Source organism: Talpa occidentalis, unplaced genomic scaffold (assembly GCF_014898055.3).
Source record: "Talpa occidentalis isolate TD23 unplaced genomic scaffold, MPIMG_talOcc4v2.1 talOcc4.6, whole genome shotgun sequence".
NCBI classification, from domain to species: Eukaryota; Metazoa; Chordata; class Mammalia; order Eulipotyphla; family Talpidae; genus Talpa; species Talpa occidentalis.
In genome coordinates this window covers 27,861,044-27,879,972 of record NW_023604972.1, presented here as the reverse complement: position 1 = coordinate 27,879,972, position 18,929 = coordinate 27,861,044, and the positions used below count along the sequence as shown (strand labels likewise).

The following is an 18,929-nucleotide window of genomic DNA, read 5'->3' as shown; positions in this document are numbered from 1 at the left end:
TTGACTGTGCCTTCTCGTTGCTAGAATGTTATCACCATAACTCATGACACAGATGTTTGGTACTACTTTTGAGAATGTTTGAATCCAACTACGTAGAACACAATCTGATTCTCATTTTCTAGAAACATAAAATAGCACTAGCAGCTCCATTAAGAAAAAGAGTGGCACACATATATATGGACAGCTAATCTTTGACAAGGGAGCAAAGAAAATGCAATGGAACAAGGACAGTTTGTTCAATAAATGGTGCTGGGAAAACTGAATGTGCAAAAGAATGGAACTAGACCACTATCTCTCACCGTACACGAAAATCAACTCAAAATGGATAAAAGATCTGGACATAAGATGAAGCCATAAAGTATATAGAAGAAAATACAGGTAAAACGCTACAAGACATACATCTCAGAAACATCTTTAAAGACCACCCAAAGCAGTGATAATGAAGGCAAAGATAAACACCTGGGATTACATCAATCTGAAAAGCTTCTGTACAGCCTAAGAGACATTAACCAAAACAGAGAGACACCCCACTGACTGAGAAAAATATCTTTGCACTCCATTCAACTGATAAGGGACTGATTGCAAAGATACACAAAGAACTCACATGGCTCAAAAACAAAATAATCCAGTCAAGAAATGGGCAGAAAAACTCAAAAGACATTTCTCCAAAGAGGAAATGCAAATGGCCAGCAGGCATATGAAAAAATGTTCAACATCCCTGATAATCAGGGAAATGCAAATCAAAACCACACTGAGATACCACCTTACACCAGTGAGAATGGCACATATCAAAAAAGCAAGCAGCAACAAATGTTGGCGAGGATGTGGTGAAAAAGGAACTCTCCTACATTGCTGGTGGGAGTGCAAACTGGTCCAGCCACTATAGAAAGCTGTCTGGAGGTTCCTTGGTCTACTAAATATGGAGCTACCTACCATACGATCTGGCAACTCCACTCCTAGGGATCTACCCAAAGGACACAAAAACAGTGATTCTAAAGAGCACCTGTACACCTATGTTTACTGCAGCACTATTTACATTAGGTAAAACCTGAAAACAACACAAATGCCCAAAAATAGATGACTGGATCAAGAAGATGTGGCATATATACACAATGGAATATTATTCAGCAATCAAGAAAGATAAACTCATGCCATTTGCAGCAACGTGGATGGAGCTGGAAGGGATCATGCTCAGCAAAATAAGCCAGAAAGGAAAAGAAAAATACCAGATGGTCTCACGCATAGCAGGAATCTAGGGGAATCAAGTAAGACATCTGGGGAAAAAATAACAATACAGACCACAAGAAAACAACAACAACAAAAAAAAAAACAGACAATTATAAACCAGAGACATATGGGAGGAGGAGGGAGAGGGAGGGAGAGAGGCACTGGGGACTGTGGTGATGTGCACAGGTGAATTGGAGAAGAAAATTCTATGAGGACTACACCTGAGGGGTGGGGGAAAAAAGCAAACATTGTTTAAAAATGAGCAATGAGGGGCCTCCCCAGCGGTGCAAGGGGTTAAGATACAACCTATGAAGCTGTCCCCAGTCACTGCAGCATGAGTTCGATCACCCAGCCAGCCAGGGAGCAACCCACATGGCGCAGCAGACCTCTCTTGTCTCGCCCACTGCTCCCCTCAGCAGTGTTCTTTGGTCAATCTACCTGTTCTATTTCCCACTCTGTCTCTGGTGAATCCTCTCCTCCCCCTCCCCGCACCTCTGGCCTGTACCCCAGCTCTTGTATAAATAAATAAATCTTTAAAAAATAAAAATGAACAATGATGTAAAATATATATAATAACTATGTTTAAAAAAAATTAGTGGCACACTATTAAAGAACGATTTAACTACCCATATAGTGAATGTCTTAGGACTCATTATAGGTATATTTCTATTGTCCCCTCATTTAGCAAATGCTTTTTTTTTTTTAAGATTTATTTTTATTTATTTATACAAGCACTGGGTACAGTCAGAAGCGCGGGAGGGTGAGAGAATTCACCAGAGCCAGAGCGGGGAGCAGAGCAGGCAGAAGGACCGAAGTACACTGCTGAGGGGAGCAGCGGGCGGCAGGAGAGGTCTGCGCCCCATGTGGGACCCTCCTCCGGTGGCCGGGGAGCAGCCGGGGATCGAACTGGCGCTGCAGAGGCCACGGGCAGCTTCGCAACCCAGCGCTCAACCGCTGCGCCACCGGGGAGGCCCTAGCAAATGCTTTTAAAGTGCATATTATGTATACCATAGGAGTCAAGTGAGTTTCTCATCCCTGTGCCTACCAGCAAACAGGTAGTAACAGACTAGAGAAAACATCCCCTTCATCTTTATCCTCTATGGCACCATCATCACTGTACCAGGTCTTTGCACGTCACCTTACTGGTTTACCAGCACCCATCGTACGGGTGACTTTCTTTTTAAAAGTGAATCTCTCACCATGTCCCACAACACCTTTCAAATCTTTCAGTGAATTCTCACTGATGACAGGAAGACCAGTCCTCCTGAGTGAGGTCTAAGAAGTCCCCACCATCTAGGCCTACAGTCTCCCCTGCATTATGCCCTTCCCACCCCTCCAGTTTTCTACTACTGTGGCCTCCTCCTCCCCCGGGCTTTTTCTACCACTGTGCCTTTGCATGTGTTACTCTCTTCACCTAATTCAACTCAAACCAGCTCAGCTGAAGTCTTAGGCACGCCATCCCTGACCACGCCTTCCCTGATAGGTAGATCCCCTACCTTTCACAAGCACTTAATATTTTTTTTTTGAAGATTTATTTATTTATTTATACAAGCACTGGGTACAGTCAGAAGTGCGGGAGGGTGAGAGAATTCACCAGAGCCAGAGCGGGGAGCAGAACAGGCAGAAGGACCGAAGTACACTGCTGAGGGGAGCAGCGGGGGCAGGAGAGGTCTGCGCACCATGTGGGACCCTCCTCCGGCGGCCGGGGAGCAGCTGGGGATCGAACCGGCGCTGCAGAGGCTGCGGGCAGCTTCGCAACCCAGCGCTCAACCGCTGCGCCACCGGGGAGGCCCACTTTATATTTTTTATGCAGAAATTAATTGCCATCTACCCAGTATACTGGAAGCTCATGAGGTCTTCCACTGGTAACTTTTGTATTTAATAGCAAAATGTGTGTTTTGCTATAGTAAGTGAAAGGCTGCCTAAGTGGTAGTTTTCACCCTAGTTCCTGGGGGTGCTTGTTTAAAGTCTTCACCTGAGTAATTCATTAGGAACAGAGGTCTAGGAAAGTCCACTTTTACAAACACCTTCCTTGGTCCATATGGATGCAAAGGGACTTCTTTCCTTGTTCTGAGACCTCAATTTATTTTTACATTCCCTGATTCCTTGTATTGGTCTACACACAAGCACCCAAGATGTGATCAGACTTACTTATATGGCCTTCTAAGCTAGTAAGGGTTAAACTGGGTGGTTAGGATATTGGGAGGCAAAATTAGCACCTGGTGCCAATTATGTGGTTTTGTAGCCATAAAACTGGCTGCTCTCAACTCTAAGATTAGACTCGCCTGAGACTAAAGTGCCATCCTTGACCTGAAGAGCTTGGAGCTGGGTTGCAGGTTTTTCCTGGGAATTGGGTAGGAAGCTTAGGTGCAGTTAGGATGAGGACCCATGTGTTAGATGGCACAAGACACCATTTCCAATTCTAGAAGGCCAAGTCAGTCAAGTCTAAAGCTGCAAACAGATCACATTTAATCCTTACATTTAGGAGGCCTATTCAATACAAAAGAAGTTGCCAGTGGAAGTCCATTTGATGACGTTAACGTCTTAAAGAAGCCATCCCTGGGCCTCCCCGGTGGCGCAGCGGTTGAGCGCTGGGTTGCGAAGCTGCCCGCGGCCTCTGCGGCACCGGTTCGATCCCCGGCTGCTCCCCGGCCACCAGAGGAGGGTCCCACATGGCGCGCAGACCTCTCCTGCCGCCCGCTGCTCCCCTCAGCAGTGTACTTCAGTCCTTCTGCCTGCTCTGCTCCCCGCTCTGGCTCTGGTGAATTCTCTCACCCTCCCACGCTTCTGACTGTACCCAGTGCTTGTATAAACAAAACAAATAAAACATGCCTCTATTAAAAACAAACCAAAAAAGCCATCCCTGAGCCAGCTGCATCACATCCATGAAACCAGGATTAACAAATCAACCTCATTCACAGTTCCCACCCCCCTCCACCCGGTAGTTTGTTACCTACTCAAGATCACCCATATGCACTGACACTCCCACCCCAGCCTGCCACTCAGGCTTCTGACTCCGGCTACCCTAGCAGTCCACTCATATATAAAGGCATAGCCTACATCCACCTCTCAGAGGCAGCAGTTCTCATGGTCAGGTGCTTTTGATTCAACTCATCTTGCCTATAATTTTAGCTGACATTGAACCCTATCCCCCTCCCACCCCAAAGTGTAGTGAGTGACTAATTCTGAGCCTGGCCAGCCCATACACCATGATTATCAGAGATCAAGTGACTGGGTCAAACTGTTAGCATAAGACAAGCTTTCCTAAACCTTTATTTTTTTAAAAAAAGATTTTATGCAGTTTAGCAATTGCTTTGCAATACTTTATTTAAAGGCTTTGTCAAACAAAAATACAGCCTTCCAGGAAGTATTTTCAGAAGGGAGAGGCAGAAAGGGCCATGAAAAAAAGCTCACTTGTCTGCTCCACTAGCACATGTCCAGCAGGACCATATTTTACATTCATTTAAATTATATATTTGAAGCTGAAAGTGCTGTCACAGGACAGGCGTTTGCCTTTGCATCTCCCACACAAGTCTTGACGATGGGGCCTTTTAGGGTCAACGTGGCGAAGTTTTACAGGGCAGGAGCATCTAGTCTGTTTACAACTCTGGAAAATCAAAGTGAGAGCACAGACAGAAAAACCCTTGGTGATTTCCTACAACTTCAGTTATTTTTCTAGTCCATTCAAATACTGAACGAACTCCAAGCAGAGCCCTGTACTAACCTTATTCTGCCTAGTACTAGAATTAGAACACAGGCTATTCAACCATGGAGTTGTAGCCTCATACTACACAGGACTCACTTTAAATTGTGACCTGTCTCGTGAAAATTTTCTAAGGAAATCTCTTGCTACACTTAAAGGGTGGGAAGAGTGGAAAACAATCAATTGGGTGAGAGAAGTCTGCAAATAAAGATGTAACTGGCAGCAAGGCTGGGCCAGGCCTGCCATCAGCAGCTGACCTTGTTCCTCCTTGTTCCTCCACCTGCTGCAAATGACCTAAAGCTGAGACAGAAGGCCGAGCACTAAAGTACTGAGCCAAAAACAGCTTGGTTAAGGCATTCCACTTTAGAACCTCAGATGAACTTAGGTATGGCAAAGAAGGGTAATATTTTCATACTTAGTTTTCCCCCATCCACCCTATGGTGTTATCTTCCAATGTCCAAGTTGATCAAGGACCTTGATTAGGTAGGTTCTCTCAACTGGCAAATCAGACAGACTCCACTAGCTGTGTGATAACAAGTCTAATCATTTCTTTTTAGATGCTCTATACCCTTGAGCACAGTGCTCAGTGCTTAGTTAATGAGCAACGTGTTACCAGTTAACCCCATAAAGCTGGGTTACTTAGAATTATTTTAAAACAAATCATCCACCTTTTGCAAGCATTCTAGTCCATTCAGGCAAGACAAACTTTAAAAGTGCATGCTTATTCTAAATAGTTTGGGTATATGCTTCTTAAAAAACATAACCTAGCCTCTTTCAGGCAATAGTCAACCTTCACCACCTTACATTATTAGAGAGGCATTCCGTTTTTCAGTTTGCTTCCTCTTACATAAGACCGAGCAGCTGTAATGCAAGCATTCTTCCATACTGCAAGTGAAGTCTCAAAAGTTGTTAGTTAACATGACCAAGATTTGCAAGGCCAGAAGGAAACAGCCACAAAGCCCAATTTACCAGTCGAGTAAACTATTTCTACAACTATCAAAAAACAGTCAAAACCTCAGGTCCCTGGAAATCTAGCATCTTTTACGAAATACATTCAAGAAAGTATACTAAAACCCTCTACCACTACCCAGTTCAAACACAAATGCAAACAGTTTACTTGACAAGTGATATCCTCCACCCGGTAAGGGTTATAAGACTTCTGACAAGTTCTGCAAAACTGCTTGAAGTAAACCTGTGATGAGAGGGAAGGGAGGAAGGAGGGAAAACTTAAAGCAATATCCTCTTGATATTTGTCAAAGAGATGCCCTCATGTGGCATTTCTTACCTTATTGGTGCCCTGCACACACCACACGTAGGCACTTTCCCAACGGATGTTGCAGTCCTTGCAGTGATAATAGCCATACTTCTGCTCTAAGAACTGAACAAAAGGCTATCAGAGTGGAACCAACAAGACATTAGTGTTCATTTCAGACTATCTGCAATGTTTGAATCTTAAAACTGGCATCCCGGACCTCTCTGGTGGCGCAAGGAGTTAAGACGCAACCTATGAAGCTATCTGCAGCCACTGGAGCACAAGTCAGATCCCCAGCCAAGGAGCTGACCCACATGGTGCAGCAGACCTCTCCTGACTCACCCGCTGCTCCCCTCAGCAGTGTATTTCAGTCTGCATGTTCTGTTCCCCACTCTGTCTCTGGTGGATCCTCTCACCCCCCGCATCTATGGCCTGTTCCCCAGTTCTTATGTGCATAAATAAATCTTAAAAACAAAGAAAAAAAACTGGCATCTTTACTCCAGAACATGAAGTTCAGATTGGAATTTGTCTCTATAATATGGTAATTGAGTTCATGGCTTAATCAAGCAAATCACTAAGGAAGGGTCTAAAAAAGTTTACAGGCCAGATTAACTTGGTTCATTGTCAGTTAACAAACAAGTTACTAAGTAGGGGTTTCCTCTCAGATAACAGATCAAACATCCAGGATTCTTTGAACAGACATTCTTCAGGGAGAGCTTTTCTTTGTAGGATAAAATCAGATGTTAGAACATACACATTTCGAAATGGTTAAATCAAAGAAAAGAGTTAAGCCTGCCTCCAAGCTTAAGTTTTCTATGCTGCTAGTTCAATTTCCAGGAATCTAAACTGTAACAAAGCTACAATTCATACTTAGTTATGACCTAAAGTAACATCACCTTATTCTTAAACTTCTCTTCCTCCCTCTCAGTAAAAGTTAAAAACAAGTTTTTGGAATCAGACCTTTAAAACTGAAAGAATTCTGGAGAGCGCTTGGAGCAATTTCACAGGTGAGCCAGCTGAAGTTAAACAAAGTTAAGCCTTAAGATCACAGGTGGTTTGAATCACCCCTAGCTTGTGTATGGTAATTGCCGATTGAAAGCTCTGGGTTCTTCATGCAATCCTCTCCTTACTCCCTTGCCTCACCCCGCAAACTGTGGCTGAGAGATTCTTTGGAAATCCAAAGGACTCACCCTGGCCTCTAACTACCTTTGCTTCCAGGTCACAGCTGCCCTTAGAATACTCCAGCCTCTTAGGGTTCAGCTAGTGTGAACTGACCCCTCTGCAGTGGCAAGCCTGCAGGCTGGCAATGGGCAGAGTCCCAGCACCCCCACAAGTCTTTATGCTCCATGGGGAGCTCTAGCTCTCCTCTCTCCACCTTGCCTCTTCTGTAGTCACAACCGCTGGTCCTCTGCTAGCATCCTCCTGAGTGATGCCGCTCTTATATCCCCGGCCTCTAGGCTCAGGTGTGCACATTTACGCATGTTCATGCATCCACACTCCAGGTGCCCACAATCAGGCACGCAGGCCCTGCACCCACACTCCAAAGGGCCTTCTGCATCAACACAATCAAGGCTGCAGGTGATAGCACAGAGGCTAGCGGTGCAAAAAGCTTGATTAAATCACCCTACACCCTCCTTGCCCCCACTGCTCTCAGGCAAAGGTAACAACGACCCAAATAAATGCTTCAACAGCAGTGTATTCCTGTATGAGTGGGTTTTTGTGTTTTCTTTGTTTTGGAGCAAGGAAGAATAGGAAGGGAGGCATTTCAGAAGTTCTAGCTTCCAGTAGATGCCGGCAAGAATCAGGGGAGAAAGCAGACCTGGATCCCAATGGTCCAGTTAAAGCATCTGCCACACTGAATTCAGAAATGTGAGTGGGATCCTTCAGGAAGCTACTTTCCTGCCAGCAAGTTCCCCGCTGCTAGGGAACAACACGGTCAGTTTTGCACGGCAAGATGCTCTGAATAAGAATGTTAAGCGGGCATCTTTTTGGCCAAACGCGGGAGCCGAAGTTTCACAGTGGCAGCTCGCAACAATCAGGCGATGCTGGACTTAATTCTGCAGCCGGAGGAACATGATACCCGCCACGGTCAGCGGCTGCAAAGGCGCGGACACGGCTTGAGCTCAAGGAAGCCCGGAGCCTCCGCTTGTCCCCAGCGGCCCTGGCTGGAGGGCAGGGGCCGGATCTAGGGGACACCCTCCGGCACACCCCCCCCACCCCGATTCCCCGGCCCACGGAGCCTCACCTGGAAGCGCAGGCGCTCCGTGCCCAGCTCCTGGCTCCGCGGCGACGACACCCAGCCCGCGCCGTCCTGGGTGCGCCCCACCGGCGGGGGCTGCTCCGGGCTCCTCGACGCGCGCGGCGAACCCACCTCGCCTTCTCGGGGCTCCCGCGGCGGCACCCCCGGCCCGTCCACCGAGCTCGCCTGCTCCGCGGCCTGGGCCTGCGCCTCCTCGTCGGGTGGCCGCGGCTGGGGCGCCTTCCTCGCCGACTGCTCTCCCTCCTCGGGGCTTCGGGGCCTCGAAGGCGGTGGCCCCCGCTCTCCCCCCGGCGCCCCGGGCTCGGGCCCCCCCAGGAAGGTGGTGAGGCGGCGGGAGGCCACGGGCGAGTACACAGCGACTGTGCGCTGGAAGCGCACCGGCCGCGGGGCGCCGCTCGCAGGGCTGCCGGGCTCGGGGCCCCGGCGGGGCGGCGCTGGGGAGGCCGAGCCGCCGCCGCCCGCGCCCGCCGCGCCCTGGGCACCCGGGCTGGCGGCGGGGCCGGGGTCGCGGGCCCTGCGCTGCAGCGTGCGCCGCCCCAGCGCGCACTGCACCGCCACGTCGCGCCGCGGGTTCACCTGCACCGCCACGTCGCGGCTGCCGGCCCGGCGCGGGCGCGGGGCGAGCCCGGGGCTCACCTGCGACAGGAGGGCCATGAGCTGCGCCCGCTGGTAGCTGTCGAAGTAGTCGGCGGCCGTCAGCTGCCCGCAACCCGGGAAGGACGCGGCCGCCGCCGCGGAGGACGCGGGAGAGTAGCCCCCGCCCCGGGGCCGCCAGCCGCCTCCGCCCGCCACGCCCTTCCCCTTGGCGGCGGGCAGGAAGGGGTACGAGCACGAGTAGGGGGCGCACGCCGGGTACATGTAACCGTCCAGCACCTCGTCCCCCAGGGCAGCCATAAGCGCAGCCGCGCCCGCCGCGCCCGCCCGCGCCCTAAATAGGCGGCCGCGCGGAAGCCGCCCCGCGCCCGCCCCGCGCCCGCGCCCGCGCCGCGCCCCGCGCCCTTCCCAGCCCCGGGCGCCCCCTCGGAGAGCTGGTCGCGGGGAACATCTCCACCCCGGGATCGGAAAGAGGCTTCCTTGGCGAAGCAAGAACTGATCCGAAGACTATTCCGGCAGAACCATCGCCGGGATCAGCTGAGCAGGGGGTGCCCGGGGCCCGAGGGCTGCAGGTGTCCGCGCCCGGGGGGCTCCAGGTGTCTAAGGCCGGAGGGCTCAGCCCCGGGCTGAGGCGAGGCGCCTCCCGCCAGTGGGCCAAAGAGCTGCCCGTTTGGGGTCTTGTTTCTTAGGATCTCCGAGTATAGTTTATCTAATTATCTCCCAGCCGCTCTGGGACTTCTGCCCGCTGACCGCTTTCCGTAAGCGTACAGGGAAAGCAAGCTGAGGCAGCCACATCTTGGCTAATTGTTTCCTTCCCGCCCTTCTCAAGACCTTTCCCCTCTTTTCAGAGGGTGACCGCGAGGTACCGATGACCACTGCTGTTCTCTGTAATTCTACAGTCATTCCTAAGTCATCCTCCAGAAGAGAAACTGATCTGGGTTGTGTTTACATAAATGCAGAAATTTTGAAAAGTGCCTTGTCCTCTGTAAAAAAATGTTGGCTGTTCGTTACCAACACATATATCAGATCAAGTAATCAAATACATTAATGTAATTTTCTCTGGTTTGATGCAGGTTCGACAATAAAATACTATATTCCATTGTTTAATTGACCTGTTTGGGAATTTTTCTGAGTACAGGTCAAAATTCAACATTGTCAAGTAATCACAAGTTGAGTGAGCGAGCACACTTTTTTTTAAAACAGCAATTACATTAAACTCATTATGCTTTACAAATATAGCTTATCTTCACTCTTTAAGATAGTGCACCAAAATTCTACATTTCTGAGACCCTGTTTTCTAAGAATTTACATATTTTAAATAGTCATGGAATTTGGTAATGGTGAAAACCAAACAGCACATTTAACTGGTTCAGACGTCCCATTAGCAGCTGCAGGTGCAAGTTATATTATGACAATGATTTGTAATTTTGAAAACGCTTGGTTAATACACCAAAGCAACCTTACAATGGAGAGGTCGTAATTGTTACATGTATGTGAACGGACCCATTGTTATCCTTTATGTAAACCATATGCACTACCACAGACCATAAATACGAAGTGATATTTCAGCAAGGTGGAAGCGCCGGGGTTTCCATGTTTAGAGAGAAGTCTGTGTGGTTTCCATCATGATTAAATTATCTGCCTTCACTGTGCCATAGGAAGTGTCTGCCATTTCCTCTTCTTTTAGTTTCTTGTAAGAAATATCTGTATCTTCATCTTCATCTAGAGGCTCTCGCTTATGCAATATTTCACTTCCATACATTTTATATATCAAAACAAAAATCCCTGCTTCTGCAGACTGGAAAAGGGCATAGAGTAAGGGAAACATATACATACTTCCTATGAATCGTGGAGGGAAGACCAACTTCAGAATAGCAGTACAGAGCTGCACATTCTGACTACCTGTTTCCAGGCACACAGTCCTCTTGCAGTTAGGTGAAAGGTGGAAGAGGGTTGCTAAGCCATAGCCTGAGGCATAGCCTGCCAAAGGCATAAAAATTGCCACCACATAAACAGCTGCGGGAATTCTTGCCAGCAGTTCCGGTCCTAACATAGTGCCAGTCAGTATGAAAAGGACCACCAGTGTCACTAGCAGAGACCACAGGGAAACCTAGTAAAAGGAAAGAGATGAACCATCAAAAATAAGATAGTTGAAGAAGAATTCAGACAAGAGAACCCTAGGCTCTTGGAAGAAGAGGTCCATCTAGTCCAAATCCCACACAACACAGAGATGTTTGGCATAAAATGTCTTTACAAAATATTTATGAAGATGGGTGCATGACCTCTTCAGGAGGCAGCCAGACAGCTCGAACATTTGGAGGCCTGTCCATCTGTCCATTGACAATGTACCTTCTATCATGGCTAGCCATTGTCTGGGATAGGCTCTCGGGAGCAACACGAACCAGACTCTTTCTCCAGCCAAATAGCTGTTCCACAGGCAGACCGTCCCCAGGCTTTCAGCCTCCATCATATAAATCTGATTTGGAGTCTGTCCTGAGCATGACATTTGTGAATGAGCCTCTTAAAAACAAGGCAGTTAGAATTGAGCCCAACACACCAGGTATGGTATGATGGATCAGTGGAGTAGACAAATGGCGATTACTTCCCCTAAATAGGACTCCATAAGAAATTAGTTCTGGATTTATACTCAAGGAAAGGGGCCACTAGCATTTATGAAACAAGCTGTGTGATATTTTTTACCTTCAAAATAATTTACGTCTCACAGAACTGTTAGCAATACTGAAATAATCACCCACTCTTAGATCATGTAAGAGAAAAAATACAAGCATAAGTTTTGAGGAATTCTTTACAATTATGCTTATATACTGCCTTTTAAAATCTGTGAATAAGAAACCACTTACCTATACAATTGATAATGCTTAGGATTGATTAGATATAATAGATGGGTTTTAGATATTGTACAACTGATTTTGTATAAAACATTGTGTCATTGGTACATTTCTTACTGCAGATTCTATAATAGTAAGGTGAAAAACCTAAGAATTTCTCTCTTATTTTTCCTTCAGACTGGTGCTTAGCTCACTTTATAAAATAAAAGATGGGGTATTTGGGCCTCCCTGGTGGCTCAGGGGTTAGTCTCAGCACTATCAAGCGATAGCCAGCCACTGCGGCATGAGTTCAATTATAAGTTCGATCCCAAGACAGGGAGCTAACCCACAAGGCTCAGCAGACCTCTCCTGTCTCGCCCGCTGCTCCCCTCAGCAGTGTATTTCAGTAGGTCTGCCTGTTCTGCTCCCCACTCTGTCTCTGGTGAATCCTCTTACACACACCCCTTCCCGCACCCCTGGCCTACACCCCAGTTCTTGTATGCATAAAATAAATGAAAATAAATCTTTTTGAAAAATGGGGTGTGTGTAGGGGAAACTAGAGATCCAGAAGAATTTAAGTTACTCATTGTACAAATGTACAATTAGCAGAAACCAATCAAATTATTATAAATCCACAATTTTCTTACATTGTTTCAAAATATGTTCACCTTAAAATCCTTGACATGAAATCTGATTTTCCATTGTGGCTCCAATCCAAGTTTCCTTTGAACTACTTTAAATCATTGGGATGAACACTGATGTTGAATGTCAGCTTAAAGTGTTTGCAAAAGTATGAAAATGTAGAAGGCATATCTTAGGAGTATGCTGGCTAAGGAATAGGGATAGGTTTTCATTAAACTCAAAGTGAGTCAATCTTGAGTTATCTGTTATTTAACAATAATTGTTTTAGCATGGAAATAACTGATTTGATTGACTTTTCCTTAAAATTCCTCAGACTTGTAGGAATTTACATGCATTCACATTAGTAGTATTGGTTCAGTGATTAAGTTTAATAAGTTATGGATGCATCTCAAGGTTATTTTGGGGTAGATTATGTATTATATCAAACAGGTATTTACATGTACATACATATTTATTATATTCATATATGTTTATTATAGAGCACAATTTCTTTTTACTCAAGGCTGGATATATGTACAGAAAAGAATTCTCTATTTTTCATATTAATAAAAGTTAGCCCCTCTGTATAATCAGATTCCTTTACTATAGGGCCTCCCCTGGTGGCACAGCGGTTGAGCGCTGGGCTGCGAGGCTGCCCACAGCCTCTGCAGCGCCAGTTTGTTCCCCGGCTGCCAGCGAGGTTCCCACAAAAAAAAAAAAAAGAGAGAAAATAAATTACTATAAGTATAATACAAAAGATTAGGTCTTAAATCTACATAACTGAGGTGTTTGAGTGGCTCTGTCTCTTCATTTGTCTAAAGGGATTTACCTGTGCATTTTACAGTAATTAGTTATTGAAATAGAATACAGTATTCTATTTGACTAACTTTCTAAAATGAGAATCTTGTTCATGGTTTACTCTTAATATTATTTATGAGTTTTCAAAGAAAACTTACAACTATTTAAAATTTTTCTTCAACTATTAAAAAATCTAATGCTAAAAAAGCACCAGCTTTATTTTTTAAAATTAATAAAATATTTTGAAAGAACATTCTACAGAATTTCTCACTTTAAAAACATAGTGATGCACTTCTAAATGCTGCACAAATTCTATTAAAATAGTTTTATTTTACCTGCTTTAATTTAAGTAATACACAATTTGTTCACAGAAAATTATTGTGTATAAGTGAATATCTTTTTCTGCATGGTATGGCCACAATTCTCTTATGCTGTTCTTAATCAAGCTGTGTTTTAATAAAAGCTATAATTTTTAAAGATTTATTTATTTATGCATTCAAGAGCTGGGGTACAGACCAGAGGTGTGGGGGTGGGGCGTGAGAGGATTCACCAGAGACAGAGTGGGGAACAAACAGGCAGATTGACCAAAGTACACTGCTGAGGGGAGCTGCGGGTGAGACAGGAGAGGTCTGCTGCCCCATGTGGGTAGCTCCCTGGCCGGGGATTAAACTGGTGCTGCAGTGGCTGCGGGCAGCTTTATAGGTTGAGTCTTAACCGCTTGTGCCACCAGGGAGGCCCAATTAAAGCTATAATTTTTGAAATTCCAAAATGTGAAAATTATCTTTGGGGAAAACTTTTTTTCAAGTTTATCCATGCTGCCAAGTCCTTTACTTCCTTACCCCCACACCCCTAACTTCTTAGCATTTCAGCTATTGGCCAGAGGCCAGAGACACTTGCTCTAAGTATGGGAAGGGAAGAGACCTCACCTTCACAATGTAGTCAGCCACCCGGTTGTACTTGTAGCGAATGAAGACGCCCAAGCCGATAGGGATGAGAGTGCTGCACAGTGTCAGGGTGATCGCTCCTAGCGGTAGTAACTGCACTAAAGGGGTGTTGATCCAGGCCCGACTGTAGATCCATAGGCACAGGGGCATCAACACCAGGGCCAGAAGCGTGGAAGAGATGGTCATGATGATGCTGCAGAAAAGAGGGGGGACAGAAGTCAGAATGGGCTTTTCGGTCAAAGAGCCTCTCTTGTTCATTGGGTAACCTGGCTCTGCACACTGGCTTGGAAGAGAAAGGGGAAGTCCACATCTCCCCTGACTTGAGGTCTGGGGAGAACCTGCTTCATTCCTGCATAGTGCCAAGAGCAGCTCCTCTAAAACCAAGGAAGACATGAACCTCAGGGAGGAAAAAAACTAAAAAACATCAGCACTGCTGCCCTCACTCTATTAAGGTACTCAGCTGGATGATTCTGAGAGCAAGAAACACCTCCCCACTTTTGAACCCTCCCTCCAAACACCCTGTTAGACATGGTAAAGCTGCTGAATACAACTTGTTGGACTGAACTCCATTCCACTGTCCTCTAGATGAGATTCCTTTCTTAATTGGGGCCTCTAGCCCTATTTTGATTTTACATTTTCGGCGAGGCTTCTCAGTTCCCTTTGTCTTCCAGTGGTCTAAGACCTGCACTCCCACCCCAGCACTGGGGGAGGAGGGAGAGAGAACTGTGGGGGCGCTGTGGATCAAACACTAAGCCCCATAACGCAGCAAGGTCCCCATCTGGAACTCTCCCCCTCCAGCACCACCTCTGCAAGCCTGCCCTGGCTTCTGCAACCCAGGCTTCAACTCTTCTCCACTCTCTTCGTCCCTCATCCTTGCCTCCTTCCAACCGCCTCTCCTTCGTCCTGAACCCATGGATGTAAAAGAGGTTGGTTGGGATGAGAAAGATGCCCAAGGACCAGGCATCTCGGTACCTGAGGTTCATGTCGCCGTCCACCAGCAGGGACATAAGGTTGGAGAGATTCCCGCCAGGACAGCAGCCACACAGGAGCACGGCCACGGCGGCCACCTCGTCCAGCGAGAAGATGAGGGCCAGCAGGAAGGCCAGCAGCGGCAGGAAGCCGAACTGGCAGAGCGCGGCCAGCAGCGCGCCCACCGGCCTGCGGACGTGCGCCCCGAAGTGGTTCACGTCCACCGTGCAGCCCAGGCCCAGCATGGTGATGCACAGGGCGGCGCCCACGAACACGTTCAGCCCGTGGTTCAGCGGCGTGTCCCAGAACGGGGGCTCGTGGGGGGCCCAGGGCCGAGGGAACGGGGAGGCGCCGAGGGTCGCCAGGCCGCCCGCGAGGCTGCTGCTGGTCGTCGGCTCCGGGGTCGCAGTGGGGCCGGGGCTGAAACCCACGCTGGGACCCGGCCCGAGGCTGAGCCCGGGGCTTTGGCTGGCGCCGGCGGTGGGAGCGAGAGAGAAGCCCGAGCCGGGGCTCAGGCTGCTGGCGTTGGGCGGCAGGGTGGAGTTGTCCGGCTGCAGGGAGGACGGGACGAGCAGGGTGGCGTTGTCGGTGCCGTCCATGGCGCTGCGTCGGTCTGGCTCCCGCTCGCGCTGCGGATTTCTGGTCCCTCCCGCTGCGCGCGTCTGCCTCGGTCTGTGGGTCTCCAACGCCGTCGGTCGGTCTATCCGTGGGTCCGAACCCTCCAAGCGGGGTTGGGTTCCAAGCCTGGGGTGCTCCGGCTGTCGCCTCCTTGGCGTCGGGGGCGCGGGTCTGTGCTCCGCGCGGGGTCCGCGGACGCGCGCCGGCAGGCACTTAAGAAAGCGCAGCCCGAGAGGGTGAACCCAATCCCTGGACCCCGCGCCCGGCAGGCCCCGCCCCGCCGCCGAGTCCCCTCCTTTTAATCACCAGTAAGTGGTTCTGTTAGAGTGTAGCCAGGGGCGGAACAAAGACCTGACAAAGGACAAGAAGAAAAAAAACCGTGGCTGGCTGCCGATCAAGTTCTCTGATGGGCTCGGCCTCTTGGGTAATGAAATCTGGAGACCCAGACACATAGGCAGGGGAAAAGCTTATTGATGCATGCACGTAAGCCCTGTGCACCGTCCAAGTAGCCGGCCGCCCTGAGCCTCAGAACCATGCCAAGCTCGCAATGGAGAAACAGTGTCTGCCTTTAATTTGCAACCAATTTTTATTTTTTAGTATTTTTTATTTTTTAAAGATTTATTTATTTATGCATATAAGAACTGGGGTACAGGCCAGAGGCGTGGGAGGATCCACCAGAGATAGAGTGGGGAACAGAACAGGCAGATTGGCGAAAGTACACTGCTGAGGGGAGCAGCAGGTGAGTCAGGAGAGGTCTGCTGCGCCATGTGGGTAGCTCCCTGGCCAGCCGGGGATTGAACTTGTGCTGCAGTGGCTGTGGGTAGCTTCATAGGTTGTGTTGTAATCCCTTGTGCCACCAGGGCGGCCCCTGCAAACAATTTTTAAATAACATTTTTAAATTCACACGTAAAGGAGAAAGTAATAATAATGATGGCGGGGTTTGAGCCTGGTCTTAAGCAAATGCAAGTGCCCCATTTGATGCTCCCGACAGAGCAGTGGGAGAGACACTGTTAGTTTGATTTTTACACACAAGGAGTCTGAGGCATGGGGAAATCTCAGCCTCACTAGCCAAGCCCACAAGCACCTGACTGAGTGTGAGCCATAATATGTTGCTAAAGAGTGTAGTGAAGCGCTCCGTGAAGAAAAAGACTGTGAAAAATGTGTATTTTGAAAGTTATTGGCAGATGGGGAGAGGATGTTTCAGTGATCACAGATTTATGAAGTGCTATGCATCTTACCCTGGCATTAGGATTAAGGGACTGAAAAGAAATAAAGTGCAGAGATTCCCGGCTTCAGACAGCCTTATCCCCAAATAAATCAAATTCAGAGTTCTTGGGAATGTTGACTCAACTTTAAGTCAGTCTCACTGGATGCTTCTACAAAAGGAAGGAACCTGTCTGGGTCCTAAGGCAGTGGAGCCATTTCAGAAAGCATCTGGCTGTCTGGAGTGGCCATAAATTGCCAGATGAGTTTTCTAGGTTGAAATCAAGGGGTAAATCTGTGAAATGCCAAGATCCTAGAATGAAGTCTCCCTTCTGGGGACTTGTCTCTATTTCCTTTTCCCACCCTAAAGAGACCAGGTGACTTCCTTTTCCCATAGTGGATGGAGTCCATTGTGTACATTTTCTCCTTCCTAAATCTCATGAAAATTACAGGGAATGTGGAAAATAAGAATAAATTCAAAGCACATTTTATTCTTAATCACAAACATCATTTATTTCCATGAGGGCAGAGCTTCTTCAAGCATTTAGGAAATTAACATATTCTCTTACTTCCTCCAAACACTAACACCCTCCCCCACCCCCAAAAAACAATGCAGTAACATCTAGTCGACTTTGAAGGAAATGTGATAAATATAACCCAAAATAGACTCTTTTAATTTAGGGCTTTAAGTTTTCCTTTAGGTGTATTTAAACAAAAGAAAGGTGCTCAGATATATAGTGAAATATGCTACCCAAATACTTTTAGTCAATGTTTCCAGAGAGACATGAGGAGAAACAGACGAGCTAAGGAGAAGGCACTGCTGAGCCTTTACATTCCTGAAACCACAGGATGAGATATGACAAGAGGAGTTGAAGCCCAATTCTGAGTTGAAGCCCATTTGCCCCCTCCTCATGTTAATGAAATTAAAATCCACAATCAAATTAAATAAGCAATCATTTGAGCCAGACCAGTTCATTCAACTAGTTCCTCTTGGGGTATGGGGAGGGGTTTGGGAGGTGATTGTACAATGGGTGAAGAGTGAAAAGCAGACCGGGATGGGCTTGGTTTGTAAATGAGTAGGAGCCCCCGAAGTTTGCAGTCTTGGGGATTTCTTGGGCATGCAGACCCACTGTCTTTCCTGCTGTTGTGCTTATTTTATTGTCAGTGTAAAGAAAAGAGATGCTGATGCCACCCTCTTCGTTTTGGCCAACTTTACTATTTAGGAGAAAATCCCAAAACTAGGAAACAGTTTATTTCTAGGTGTGGGGATGTTGGTGAGCTGGCTTGGGTCACTCAGCTTCCTCAGTTGTCTTTCCTTTACTCTTGCTGCCTCCCCAAGATTGGTCTGGTCCACCCAGTAGGGAGAGACTACATAGAAGGGAGAGATAACAACTTAGCACTATTTGGGGGGAAGTTCCTTTAGGACCCGTTGCACACCATACACCAAAACTAATTCCAGAGAGATCAAAGAGTTAATAATAATAATGCAACAAAATACTGGAGGATAATATTCGTGTTTATCTCATCTTTGGATAAGGAAAAACTCCCTAAACAAGCAAACAACAAACAAACAAAAAGTAACAGAAGAAATCATGAGACGCTCAGTAGATATGACTACATCAAAAATTTTAAACTTTGGTATAGAAAAAACAGCATTGAAAAATAAAAGGAAGTTACAAAATAAGAGAAAAATGCAACATAAAAAACCAAGAACAAATATTGTTAATTCATAAAACAATTTTACAAATTAATGACAGACAGGGCAAAAAGCAAGTGATATGACTAATCATAAGAGATTGAAAAAAGGAATACAATTTGCCAATATACTTATAAAAAAATCCATACTCATTAAGAACAAGAAATTATATTGATGTAATCCTATGTCATTTTTTTTCCATTGCTGAAAAAGATT

At 47.1% G+C, this 18,929-nt stretch overlaps 2 protein-coding genes across 2 annotated transcripts; both read right to left on the bottom strand.

Moving 5' to 3' along the window:
* Positions 1-4,545: 4,545 nt before the first annotated feature.
* Positions 4,546-9,336, bottom strand: ZAR1 (zygote arrest 1). The gene is made up of 4 exons (XM_037529432.1): positions 8,428-9,336; positions 6,216-6,308; positions 6,048-6,122; positions 4,546-4,834 (listed from the first exon to the last, which is right to left on the bottom strand). Exons 1-4 carry the CDS (start codon positions 9,334-9,336, stop codon positions 4,691-4,693), a joined length of 1,221 nt encoding a protein of 406 aa, XP_037385329.1. The 3' UTR covers positions 4,546-4,690.
* Positions 9,337-10,366: 1,030 nt separating this feature from the next.
* SLC10A4 (solute carrier family 10 member 4) lies at positions 10,367-15,986 on the bottom strand. Its single transcript, XM_037529720.1, has 3 exons — positions 15,200-15,986; positions 14,210-14,420; positions 10,367-11,146 (listed from the first exon to the last, which is right to left on the bottom strand). Exons 1-3 carry the CDS (start codon positions 15,793-15,795, stop codon positions 10,634-10,636), a joined length of 1,320 nt encoding a protein of 439 aa, XP_037385617.1. The 5' UTR covers positions 15,796-15,986; the 3' UTR covers positions 10,367-10,633.
* Positions 15,987-18,929: the final 2,943 nt, after the last annotated feature.

What these genes read in the sequence shown, in the direction of transcription:
- ZAR1 (XM_037529432.1), bottom strand. Translation starts at nt 9,336, where the DNA reads ATGGCTGCCCTGGGGGACGAGGTGCTGGACGGTTACATGTACCCGGCG. An exon ending in GTGTGCAGGGCACCAATAAG is followed by an intron (nt 6,123 to 6,215) that starts GTAAGAAATGCC and finishes CTCTCATCACAG; the next exon opens with GTTTACTTCAAGCAGTTTTG. An exon ending in TGGAGGATATCACTTGTCAA is followed by an intron (nt 4,835 to 6,047) that starts GTAAACTGTTTG and finishes TTGATTTTCCAG; the next exon opens with AGTTGTAAACAGACTAGATG.
- SLC10A4 (XM_037529720.1), bottom strand. Translation starts at nt 15,795, where the DNA reads ATGGACGGCACCGACAACGCCACCCTGCTCGTCCCGTCCTCCCTGCAG. An exon ending in GACGGCGACATGAACCTCAG is followed by an intron (nt 14,421 to 15,199) that starts GTACCGAGATGC and finishes TCTTTTCTGCAG; the next exon opens with CATCATCATGACCATCTCTT. An exon ending in TGGCTGACTACATTGTGAAG is followed by an intron (nt 11,147 to 14,209) that starts GTGAGGTCTCTT and finishes TCCTTTTACTAG; the next exon opens with GTTTCCCTGTGGTCTCTGCT.